Below are 12,403 nucleotides of genomic sequence, written 5' to 3'. Positions count from 1 at the left end.
AAATAATTAAATAACATTATTTTTAAAGATTGAAAAAAAAAGGACTTTCCTGGTTAAGGACTTCCAGTGGTTAAGAATCTGTCTTGCAATGCAAGGGAAACAGGTTCAATCCCCGGTCCAGGAAGATCCCACATGCTGTGGAACAACTAGGCCTGGGTGCTGCAACTACTGAGCCTGTTCTCTAGAGCCAGGGAACTCCAAGTATTGAGCTGGAGTGCGGAGACCCCCTGCCCTGCGACAAAAGAAGCCACTGCAATGAGAAGCCCACACACCACAACCAGAGAGCAGCCTCTGCTTGCCACAACTAGAGAAAGCCCACACACGGCAACAAAGACCCCGTGCAGCTGTAAAAATAAATAAAAATTTTTAAAAATTAAAAAACACAAATCTGAGGGAAACTGAGGCTGAAGGCAATCTATTAATAATTAGTAACTTGCCCCCAAGATCTCATTGCTATTGAGGTAGCCAAAACAGGACCACATCTGTCTTCACAGCTCAAGACTCTGAAGCCAACGCTGTTCAGTTACTATTTATTTATCTGTTTACAGACACGGTGCGCTGCTGGTGGGCTCTTCATTCCCCAACAAGGACTCGAACTCAGGCATTCGGCAGTGAGGGCACACAGTCCTAAGCAGTGGACCGCCAGGGAATTTCCTTAAATATTTAAATTCCATTTGTTTACACTGTTAAAGAATAAAACTCTCACTTCATAATTTGCCTACTTGACTTAGTGTAGTCCTGGCCCCTCTCAAGACGCAAGAACCACTTGTTCGTGAGGCTGTAAGTGGGGGAACAGCATTCAGCTTTTTTTTTTCAACTTAAAGTTTAATATCATTCCTGTGATTAAAATTTCTTTAATTAATTTCTGTATTTTAATTGGAGGCTAATTATTTTACAATATTGTAGTGGTTGTTGCCGTACATTGACATGAATCAGCCATGGGTGTACATGTGTCCCCCATTCTGAACCCCCCTCCCACCTCCCTCCCCATCCCATCCCTCAGGGTCGTCCCAGTCCACCGGCCCTGAGCACCCTGTCTCATGCATCGAACCTGGACTGGCGATCTATTTCACATATGGTAATATCCATGTTTCAGTGCTATTCTCTCAAATCATCCCACCCTCGCCTTCTCCCACAGAATCCAAAAGTCTGTTCTTTACATCTGTGTCTCTTTTGCTGTCTCGCACATAGGGTCATCGTTACCATCTTTCTAAACAAACACATGAAAAGATGCTCAACATCACTCAGTATCAGAGAAACGCAAATCAAAGCGTTCAGCTTTTAAAAAAACCGGTGTTGCAAAAAGCCCAGGTCGGCCCCAGGACTGCCAGGGTCTCCTGTAATTGCCATCTATGCCCACGAAGGGGCAGCCGACTCTACGAGGCTTCAGGCGCGCCTCTCTTCCACTCCTTCATCTCGCTGGCCTGGGAAATGAGCCCGCCTCCTGGCCCATAAGGCCCTGGGTCGGAAGTCTCGCCCTCTCTTCCTGTTTCCCGTCATGGCGGTGAGTAGCTGATTCCCGGGTTAACTGTCCTTCATCCACCTCCATCCACGGCCGGCCGAGCCGCTGGGGGTTACCTCGCCCGCCGCCCGAGGAGAACGGAGCCCACAGTGCCGGCCGTGCCGAAGCCGGCAGAACCGTGCGCGCTGAGGGCGCGGAGCTGGACCTAGTCGCTTGTCTCCCCCCACCCCCCCAGGAGTAGGCTCCGGGCAGCCGCCGGAGGCCCAGGAACACGGCCCGCAGGCTGCAGCGAGTGGCCAGCGGACCGATCGGACGGGGGGTCTGGGATGCGGGGTCCGGGACCTGTGGCTTCTGGCCTCGGGGACTCAACACTTCAGCCGGGTGCTGGGGGAGGCCTCCGCCGGGTTCTCCCCTCGGGGCCGACCCCAGATTTCGGTCGCAGCCTCTAGACGGTTTCCGAGTGGGGTGGGGGGCGCTGCACAGCCACGTGCTGGCTGGTCCCCCCCCCACCCCCGCTCATCGGAAAAAAGGGGGTGCCTTCCGTTACCCTACACTTTGAGCCCCGAGGGTTCACTCTCAAGCGTCTGTAAGTTTACCACCCGGTACCTGTCCTGTTTCTCGCGTTCCGAATGTGGGTGAAGGAGAGATAAGACCCCCCCCCCCCCCCCCGAGAGGCCTTCCTTGGTGGCTCCCAGATGAAAGAAAGGGTGACGATCGCTGTTAAATCTATTAGAAACTGCTTTGGGGATGAGCGGAAAGGCGCTCTGCATTTAGGCTGGCCGCCGGGGGGAGGTTGAGGCGTGTTGACCGCCGCCGCTTCTCTTTTTTTGCAGCAGGATCAAGGTGAGAAGGAGAACCCCATGCGGGAACTTCGCATCCGCAAGCTCTGCCTCAACATCTGCGTTGGGGAGAGCGGAGACAGGCTGACCCGGGCAGCCAAGGTGCTGGAGCAGCTCACGGGCCAGACCCCAGTGTTCTCCAAAGGTGAGTGGTTGTCGGCAGCTGGAGGGCTGACTGTTGGGGGATGCCCCCGAAAAACGTCAGGCCCGTTTTGTACCCAGTTGGGAGGTGACAGGTGGTATCTCTTAAAAGCATTGCTTTCCTGAGCTTTGTGTGAATCGAAATTGAGCTCAGACTAGCCCAAGTAGAGATTTTTTCCAAGTAAGGAGGATATGCAGTGAGGTGGAAATGTTGGGAATGCAGAGAATGGCATTTGATTAGATTAGCAGTGAGGATAATCTAGGCGAGGGTAAGAACAAGGCTGCGTACCTAGACTAACCTGCTTCCTGCTTCAGATTCCGGCTCCATCACTTGCAAGTCTGATTTCTTCCTCTGGGCCTCAGCTTCCTTATTTGCATACAGGGGATGATAATAGTTTATATATATAAGATTGTGGAGGATGGACAGGGTTATCTGAAATGCCTGCTGCCCAGCAGGCACAATGCAGGCATTACATTTTTTGTGTTTAGAGCTTCGTTGCCTTGGGATAATGGAATACGGGGGTTCGCAGCCTGCCTCTTTCTTACCAACTGGTCTGTACAAGGTAGCCTCTCAGCTGCTTCTGTAAAATGGGGGTAAGGGTACAGTAGAGTTTTAGCAAATATTGGTTGCTATGGAATGCTAATTTATTTCGGAATCTTGGAGATGACGTTGTGGAGAGGGGAGTGCAGTGGAGCTGTGACGACAGCTGACTCCTTGTTATCCCCATGTGCAGCTAGATACACTGTCAGGTCCTTCGGCATCAGGAGAAACGAAAAGATCGCCGTCCACTGCACCGTCCGTGGGGCCAAGGCGGAAGAAATCCTGGAGAAAGGTCTAAAGGTGAGGCCTGTCTCTAAACGGGGGAATGGTAGATTGAGTCAATCTTCCGAGGTGGGGAGAGCTTCTAAAGGGCTTTTCCCTGTATTGGGGAAATGAGATGTTGTTCTTCGCCAAGTTACACTGCACCGTGTTTGGGGGTCTTGAGTGTTGCAGGCTGAGCTAGATATCAGGGTGTTGAGTTGACAGGGAGTGATTTCTGCATTTTTCTCCCCAGGTGCGAGAGTACGAGTTAAGAAAAAATAACTTCTCAGATACTGGAAACTTTGGCTTTGGGATCCAAGAACACATTGACCTGGGGATCAAGTATGACCCGAGCATCGGTATCTACGGCCTGGACTTCTACGTGGTATGAGTACCGAGTCTCCCACTCCCGCTCTGTGAGAGTGGGCGCTGCTCCTCTCTTTCGTCTGTGCTGTCTTGGCGGTCACATGTTGGATTGGGGCTTTGAGTGTTGTCTGTCTTCGCTCCCTGGGGAAGATGCAGCTCATTGGTGGCAGGCGAGGGGGTGTAGCCCTGGCTATGGACTGTGGCTGGACGAAGATTCCTATAGTCGTGGTGCTTAGGGTCTAGGGTCTAGTGAGCAGTGACGTGGCTCAGAGGTGGAGGAAGGAAACGACTCCAGCCACTGAGTTAACATTTTGAGAGATGGTATTGAGGTTGCGTTTGGTGTTGGGGTTGGCTGCTCTTTTCCCTGCTGCTTCCCTCAGACCTCGGGAATGGGGTGGCTTCCATCTGGGGGCATGAAAGCAGGGTTGATGATGGAACTGTTCGCTTGGGGTGGGGGTTTAATGCAGACGTGACCGTTTGTGTCACTGTGATGTTTTGGGCCCCCAGAATCAAGTCAGTAGCAAAACCCTGAAGTCCTGACTAGTGTGAACATGAAGGACTATTAGATTTCAATGTCCAGACAGACTGAGTTCGGCGCTCACAGGCACCACAAACCTTTAATTAGAAGCACTTTTGAGCTAAAGCAGAGGAGAGAAATATAATTATTTCTTTGTGCATCTTGAAATTTTAAGATTTATAGAATGCACATGCTGAAGTAAGATTTTTTTTATCTGTTATTTTTTAAAATAATAGCACTCTGGGACACGGGAGCAGTGGTGACTCCTTAGCCACCACTGGGAGTTAGGTGTGGGGAGAGGGGGGGTGCTGGGAGGCCAGCCTCCTGAGCAAACCTGTCGTGAGGCGGTGTGTCGTCCAGGAGGCTGGTTCCATCAGACCCTGGGGTCATGGGTCTCTCACACTAGAATTACGAGGTGACTCTGGAAGATCAGTTGCTCCAGTGTGTGAGTCTTGTCCGTCTGCTCTTGACTCTGAGCTGGCTAGGTGACTGTTGGTTATTCCTGGGACAGGTGCTGGGTAGGCCAGGTTTCAGCATCGCAGACAAGAAGCGCAGGACAGGCTGCATTGGGGCCAAACACAGAATCAGCAAAGAGGAGGCCATGCGCTGGTTCCAGCAGAAGGTAAAGCTTGACCTGTCTCAGGTGGAGTGGCGGAAGGTGGTGTTGGTGAATTGACTTGGGATGCGGGGATGCAAAGCCTGGTGGGTAGCTGTTTAAAGGTAGAACATTTGGGCAGCTTGGCAAATGGGCTTCCAGGGTTTGTGGTTTAAGAGAACACCCAGAACCAGGCTTCTCCTCAGCCCTGTGAATGCAGGTAACTGGAAGGGGAGGAATATGACTTTTAATAGGAACCCCGTTTTCTCAGGGTCCAGTGCAGTTGAGCATAGTGGAGCGATTGTTAAAACTGGCCAGCTTCCTGTCTAGGGATGTGGGATTCCAAGCCAAAATTCATGTATCTGATTTGAATTCTTGAACGTTAGCCATTGCTGCAGTCATTACTGTTACCTCCTGTTCTGAAAAAATAAAATCTCTTCTCTTTCAGTATGATGGGATCATCCTTCCTGGCAAATAAATTCCCGTTTCTATCCAAAAGGTCAATAAAACATTTTCAATGAAATGTACAATTACTGTTGTGTGTTCTGTGCAAGGAGCCTGGCCATATTCAAGTCCTTGGACCTCGAGCCACTTAAAGCTTCGATGGGAATAGCTGGTAACCACCCTGTCTTCCCCTCGGATGCCAGTGCTTCCTGGCAGACCCAGGCTGAGCGCTTCGCAGCACTGCCCTGCTCACCGCCCCCTGCTGGCAGGCTGTGGTGCCGTGGCCCGGTGTGGCCCGCTGGAAGCTGATTGTACGGTGGGTGGTGTGGTTGGGGCCGGGTTTGAATTTAGCGCCTTGATTAAAGTGGGGTGCAGGGCTCCCCTCTGCTCAGTGATGCTGCCGTCCACTAGAGGCTTTACCAGTCCTGCTGTGTGAAAGGATCAGAGTCTTTGATGTGGTGCTTTGGGGTGAAACACTGGACTCGGTTTTTCCTTTAAAATGAGAATCTAGGGTTGCTGAGAATGTAAGTAGAGAAGGGGATGATGGTCTTTGAGACCCATTGGCTGGATTTGATTGCCCGCCCTGCATCTTATTAGCTCTGTTATACCTTAGATGTGCGTCAGCGTCCCCATCTGTATTGTGGGGGCAGTGACAGTTAACCTCCTTCACAGTTCAGCCGTTTAATGTTTCTTGATGGCTTTAACTTGCACCAGGCACATAGTGCTCAGAAAGGATGAGTTCTGTGTTACTGTCTGTGAGAAATGTGACTGCTCCCAGAGTGCGCCCTTTGCTGTGACAGTGGGACCTTTGCCTGTGCTTTTCCAGGTCACCGAGGCAGTGACTTTCGAAAGTCACCATTTCTCTATTGGACATAACACTTGGCCAGTGGCTCTAGCACGAGTTAACTCAGCATCGTCACTTGTGACCGACGAGTTCAGTTGTCCCTGGGCCACCTTTTCATTGCTGTTAAATGGGTCTTTAATTTTTTGGCTGCCTTTGTAAGGTATTTTTCAACCTTATTAAAGGAGGTTATTTGGTGTACCTAACTTTTTATGAAAATATGGCTTGCTTTGTTTTCCTGATAGTCCTCTCCATCAGATCCAGGTGCTTGAAGGGGTGGATCATGAAATATGTTAGCATACGCTTTGTTTCACTTAAACCATCAGCATGCATTCATTTCTCAACCTTTTACTGTGGGACCCCACTTTGTAAACAACTTGTGAAGGAGCCCAATTCCTGTGATGAAGCTTCACTTTTATAGTGGGGGGATCTCTCTGTTTAACATCTCTATACTAACTACAACTGAAATAAACATCTTTGAGAACAAACTAACTCTTGGTGAATACATTGGCTGGCTAGTACTGGGTGCTGTGGAAGTTGGAATATTTTCTAGTGATGGGAGCAGCGTGTACTAGTTTAAATAAAGCATTGCAGGAAAATGAAATGTAGAAAGTCTCTAATGGTATTGCCATCCTCTGCACTTGGCTGTTAGCCACTGGTGTGTAGCTGTGTTTTTAAGTTAATGTACTTCCTGTTTAGTTTAATGACAGTGTACGCGCCCACCCTTCATTTGGTCCTGCTGACTTGTAAATCTGTTCACTTCCCGTTTAAAAACTACCTAGGCTTCTGGCCCAGAGGGAACACGGGCCCTCAGGAGTTTGAGGAATAGCTGGGTTTTGCTTCTAGCTCTAGCAGTGATGTTTTAGGTGAGTGACTAAACACCTTGGGAGCTGGCACAGGCGAGAACACGTGCCTAGCCAGCTGAGAGCAGCGGTGCAGGGAAGCCTGCCACCCCCAGCCCCTCCTCTAGCTAGAGGCTCGTGTGCATGCGTGCTCAGTTGTGGCCGAGACTGCAACCCTGAGGCTGTAGCGCGCTGGGCTCCTCTCTATCCAGGGGATTCCCAGGCAAGAAGACTGGAATGGGTTGCCATTTGCTAATTCAGGGGATCTTCCCAACCCAGGGATTGAACCCGGGTCTCCTGCATTGGCAAGTGGATTCTTTACCATTGAGCCGCCTGGGAAGCCTTGTTAGAAACTCGGCTTCCAAACACGTCACACAGGGTCTGAAGCACTGGTGTTTGCTGGAATCGCCTGGGGAGTGGTCAGATCTGCTAGACCCCACCTGAGACCTGGATTCCTTTTAACAAGACCTGCAGGTGGTGTGTATGGACCTACAGAGTAGAAGCGCTCCCCACATCCTAACGTCGGAGGGAGGGAAGGCCTAACGTCTGGGGAGGTTTCTCTAATAAAATTTAGTCTTCCAAGGTTCCTGCTGTGTTTGTTTTCTCATTTCCTCAGCTGCTCCCCGTGAAAGCTTACCTCGATGTTAGGTGACCGCCCCGTGCTACATGTGGTTGTCTGCAGAGTAAGGTGGTGTCCCTGGCGGGCATCTGGCTGTGTCCCCGTCCAGGGGTATTTGTTGGAGGCAGGCTTTTGCTCATCACGTTAACTAGAGCTGCTGTTGGCTCTGGTACCCGGAGGTGAAGGGTATCAAACGTTCCACCATTTGAAAAAGTGTTACAAGAGCAGTATACGGACTCTTGTGACCCCATGGACTGTATGTGGCCTGCCAGCCTCTCCAGGCAAGGGTGCTGGAGTGGGTTGCCATTCCCTTCTCCAGGGTGGTCTTCTTGACCCTGGGATCAAACCCGGGGTCTCCTGCATTGCAGGCAGATTCTTTACCAACTGAGCTACCAGGGAAGCCCCACTTTGAGACGATCACAGAAATGTGTGGAGCACTGGGGGGGTAGGCACAGGGTGGTTACTGATGACCTCGGCTGCGTGGTGGAGTCTGCCGTGCCAACACTAGAAGGTCCTAGTCTGGTTGAGAAACACCACAACCAGAGAGAGCGAGGGTGGGCAGGGGGATAGGTCAAGTCAGACCTTCGAGGAGCCTGCCATTGGAGGCTCCAGCTGGGTTATGGCATAACAAAATTGTGACACAAACTGAAATTGTAGGTATAATTTTGATTTGTGCTTTTTCTCCCTCTTTGCGTGTGTCTCGTCCTAGTGGCTGCGTAATATGCCATTCCGTTAGATGTATAGGCTCTACTACCCTAATCTACGAGGCCAGCACCAAATGCAGGAATGTCGCTTCCTCCCATAGAACTGTCCCAGCGGAAGCGCTTTTGTCCGGTTTTCCTGGCCCTGCGTCCAGTGAGTGTGAGGCTCTTCAAGCTGTTAGATAGTGTTGTATAATTTACGGGCTTCCCAGGGGGCGCTAGTGGTAAAGAACCCACCTGCCGATGGAGGAGACATAAGAGACGGGGGTTCAATCCCTGGGTCTGGAAGATCCCCTGGAGAAGGAAGTGGCAACCCACTCCAGTATTCTTGCCTAGAAAATTCCAGGGACAGAGGAGCCTGGGGGGCTAAAATCCATAGGGTCACATAGAGTCAGACACGACTGAAACGACTGCACTTAATTTATGCTCCTGCCAGCACTGTGACCAGGGGCAAGTAACAGCAAGCTATCCTCCCTGGTCCTTTATAGCAGAGCCTGTTGGGTTTTGTGCTTTTGCCTTTTCCTGCAGCTTGACCACCACGTGTGCAGCTTACCCACGCATGGAGTTTATCAGTCCCAACCTGTTAAACTCTGCGTATACACTGAGACTCTAACCAACTGTTGGGTAAAGACTGCAGTGAATAGGCTGTCAGAGGGGTCTGAGTCTTAAAGGGTTAAGGCCCCTGCTGTCTAGGTGAGTGGTGAGGTCAGGGCCCAGAAACCACCCACAGTTGAAGCTGCCTGCCACTGGGGACCTGGCTGGTGCCCGGGGGTACAGAACAACTTTAAGCGCAGCTTGTTATGGAAACCGCAGTTGCTGTTGTCAGGGGGGAATCCAGCCTGCGGCACCTGGGGGCACCAGGAGGACTGAACTTGACTGTTCAGGGTGCAGGTGCAAGAGAGCTTAGGAAACAAATGCAGATGGCTTGTGTTTTTACAAATTTGAACAAAATGATGTGTGATTGTACCAATTAAGGACCTTACATAACATGATTCTAGGATTCTGTTTCATAATTATATATCACTATTGATGTGATTTGTTATATGATAAGTATTTCAATAGTTAGAAAAACCTGAAAAGGGAAAAAGATACTTGACAAATTAAGCAGAAGTGACATTTTAGACTCCCCCCAGTTACCCTGCTCAGAGAAGGCAATGGCACCCCACTCCAGTACTCTTGCCTGGAAAATCCCATGGACGGAGGAGCCTGGTGGGCTGCAGTCCATGGGGTCGCTAAGAGTCAGATACGTCTGAGCGACTTCACTTTCACTTTTCACTTTCATGCATTGGAGAAGGAAATGGCAACCCACTCCAATGTTCTTGCCTGGAGAATCCCAGGGACGGGGGAGCCTGGTGGGCTGCCGTCTATGGGGTCGCACAGAGTTGGACATGACTGAAGCGACTTAGAGGCAGCAGCAGTTACCCTGCTAACACATTGCTTTGATAACATGACCCTTTAATACTACGATGACTGCCTCTGGAAGTATTTTCCCTATCATAGTATTTCTGTAAAATAGTATTTCTGTTTTTTGATTCTGTTTCCTGTGTTGCTTTTAGCGTGTGCAACTTTTTATGAATCTATGTGTTTTTTGCACATAGTAAAACAGTAAAACAGTGTAATTCTATGAGGAAATACGGTTTACATAATCTCTATTTTCAGAATTCCAAATTTCTTACTGTACTCCAAAATTACTGAAAACAGTAATTAAAAACCACCTATTGAGGGACTTCCTGGTGGTCCGCTGCAGGGAGCATGGGTTCGATTCCTGGTCAGAGGACTGAGTTCCCACATGCTGTGTGGCACAGCTCCCCCAAATAAGCATCTATTGGGGGGCGGGGAGACTGGTTCTACTTAATCATTCATGGTTCCTCAGAGTGGATTGGAGCACAGAATTTGGAATTTAAGCCTGTCAAATCCCTTGCAGGTCCCTGGCAGATAGTATAGGCTTGTTTTCCACAAAGAGTCCCAATGGCTGCTACTTCAACCCTTTTCCAACTCTCAATTTAGGAAATAGCTGTGTAATAGTTGTTATTCTGAGTAGTGGTCCAGGCACACACCAGGGGAGGAGCATGCTTTCCCAGATACTGGTTGGGATTCTTTCCTGACACACATATTAACTCATTTAGTTTTCGTAACTCTGTGAGCTGTTACAGTGATGAGGACATAGAGAAGGGTCTTAATTACCCAAAGTCACAAGTAGTAGTGGCAGAACCAGTCTCAGACAAAGGCAGTCAGACTCCAGAGCCTTGAGGCCAGCTGTCTGCTCGCACAGTTTCATAGCTCTGGTAATAAGGTGAAGCCTTTCTGCAGCTTCTGTTGCAATAAGGTTAAACCACACATCTGCCCCTTGACATATGCTCGTATCTAAGTTTTCTTTAAATTAGGTTGACCAACCAACAAAATGCTGGCCTACATTTTCCAAGTCCCCTAGAGGGCTGACAGTCATAGAAACGGAGTTGGTCTCTACTTTTCAAAGACTGGGTCTATAGGGACAAACGCCCAACTCACAGCTTAGTCGTAATTAAAGGAAGAAAGGTCTTCAAATTGCCGGATGTGTGCATTTTGTAGCTGGTATTCTGTAACCTCAGACTCGAGGCTGTCTCACCATGTGCTTGCTCCCAGTGTCTGGCCATCAAGACCGGCTTGTTGCTCAGATGGGGCACAGCCAGCCAGCGACACTGCCCCCGACTGCCAGGGTGAGCCCTTAGGCAAGTCAGCCAACCTCTCTGGGCTTAAGGTTTTGTGTAAAGTAGGGCAACACCTACCTTCCAGGGTTATTTTCAAGAATTAAAGGGAGTATATGCAGATCGCAGAGCTGTTACCAGGATGTAAGTATTACATGTTTATGGAATGTATATCTGTGGCCTGTGGTAGGCTTCAGTGTGAGAGCTTTTGTTCTGCGACTTAAGGGCCCTTTCTCTTTCTCTTTCCTGGGAAAGGGAAGGAGATGAGGATGGTGGTTATTCGCTGTAAAGGCACTGAGCAAGCTCAGACTCGGGGTTATTTTCAGAGAAGTGGGCCTTGAGAATGACAACAGCTTGCAGAGCAGCCAGGCGCAGCTTCCTGTTGTCTCAGCTCAGCATTTCTCTCTCTCGTCATGCATTCAGCAAGTGCTCAAGTGCTTAGCTACCTGAAGCGTGACATGGAGCCAGACAGGTAACCGTCCTTTCTGTGAAGTGGACCAAAAGTGCATGTTTCTCCTCGCTGCACTTTTTAGAAAAAAACCCAGTGTCCTTCCTTAATGTTATAGATAACAGAATAGGGTTCCTCCCCAGTACTGCGGTACAGTGGTAGGAGCTGTGCTTTTCCAGACCATCCCTTAGCACCACCGGAAACATGGAGGGATGGGAATTGCTCCTCCCAAGGGCATTCCAGCCCTCTTCTTCCCCCTCCCCCAGTACTGAAAAGCGCCGCATGAGATGGCTTCTGGAGGTAGCTTTGCGTTCACAGAGCTCAGTTAAGTGTGGTCTAGGGCCATGAAAAATGCAGATTGCTGAACTCCACTCAGAGATTTGAACTTGCTGGGGCTCAGAAGTTCACGCTCTTACAACACTGAAAGTTGAGACTCATTGTTCTCTTTCAGAGTTTTTTTGACCACAAAAGTATTTTAATATTACCACTTATTACTTACATGTATACTCACCTCTGGAAAATATGTCATGAAACAATAACCTTTACTACAGGTAACGCATTCTCAGTTTATGGTCTGTTCTGTTAATTTGTATTCTTTTTTCTCCTGATGCTAGTTTTAGCCCAGTAAATCCGCAATTTGAAAAGCCCTGCTTTCCAGGGTAGTCAGCTGTGTTTCAATCACAAAGTCAGAACTTCAGAGCTAGGAGAGTCCTCAGAGGTTATCTGAGCCTTAATCCTTGTCCAATACTGGACTGGTTACAGGAGAATCACATGAGACATTTGTTTAAAATATAAATTCCAGCCCCAACCCTAAAGAGTTTAGAGTAGGATATAGGCTTTTTGTTTGTTTTGTTTTAATATAGCAAGCTTCTGAGATGATTTGTGTGCAGAGTCAGGTTTGAAAGTTCTAGTATGTGACCCTTATGTGTGAAGGCTCTCCAGAATGAGAGGATTTGAATTTGCCTGTGTGTATATATAGGACTGCTGCTGCTGCTGCTACTGCTGCTAAGTCGCTTCAGTCGTGTCCGACTCTTTGCGACCCCATGAACTGTAGCCCACCAGGATCCTCTGTCCACTGGATTCTCCAGGCAAGAATACTGGA

The 12,403-nt window shown here is 49.3% G+C and overlaps 1 protein-coding gene across 2 annotated transcripts; it reads left to right on the top strand.

The window, feature by feature from the left end:
* Positions 1-1,426: 1,426 nt before the first annotated feature.
* On the top strand, positions 1,427-5,249 carry RPL11 (ribosomal protein L11). Of its 2 annotated transcripts, XM_027520613.1 has the most exons (6): positions 1,431-1,504; positions 2,296-2,446; positions 3,177-3,283; positions 3,498-3,629; positions 4,639-4,749; positions 5,171-5,249. In XM_027520613.1, exons 1-6 carry the CDS (start codon positions 1,499-1,501, stop codon positions 5,198-5,200), a joined length of 537 nt encoding a protein of 178 aa, XP_027376414.1. In that variant the 5' UTR covers positions 1,431-1,498; the 3' UTR covers positions 5,201-5,249. The 2 variants fall into 2 exon arrangements, with proteins under 2 accessions (XP_027376413.1, XP_027376414.1); XM_027520612.1 differs by lacking the exon at positions 5,171-5,249 and having other exon boundaries at positions 1,427-1,504; positions 4,639-5,169.
* Positions 5,250-12,403: the final 7,154 nt, after the last annotated feature.

The sequence above is a fragment of the Bos indicus x Bos taurus genome, chromosome 2, assembly GCF_003369695.1.
Source record: "Bos indicus x Bos taurus breed Angus x Brahman F1 hybrid chromosome 2, Bos_hybrid_MaternalHap_v2.0, whole genome shotgun sequence".
Classification (NCBI taxonomy): domain Eukaryota; kingdom Metazoa; phylum Chordata; class Mammalia; order Artiodactyla; family Bovidae; genus Bos; species Bos indicus x Bos taurus.
The sequence above is the reverse complement of the archived record's forward strand: the minus strand, read 5'-3'. Positions and strand labels throughout refer to the sequence as shown.

Coding starts and splice junctions, on each gene's coding strand:
- RPL11 (XM_027520612.1), top strand. Junction 3,284..3,497: donor TCCTGGAGAAAGGTCTAAAG/GTGAGGCCTGTC, acceptor TTTTCTCCCCAG/GTGCGAGAGTACGAGTTAAG. Junction 3,630..4,638: donor ACGGCCTGGACTTCTACGTG/GTATGAGTACCG, acceptor TTCCTGGGACAG/GTGCTGGGTAGGCCAGGTTT.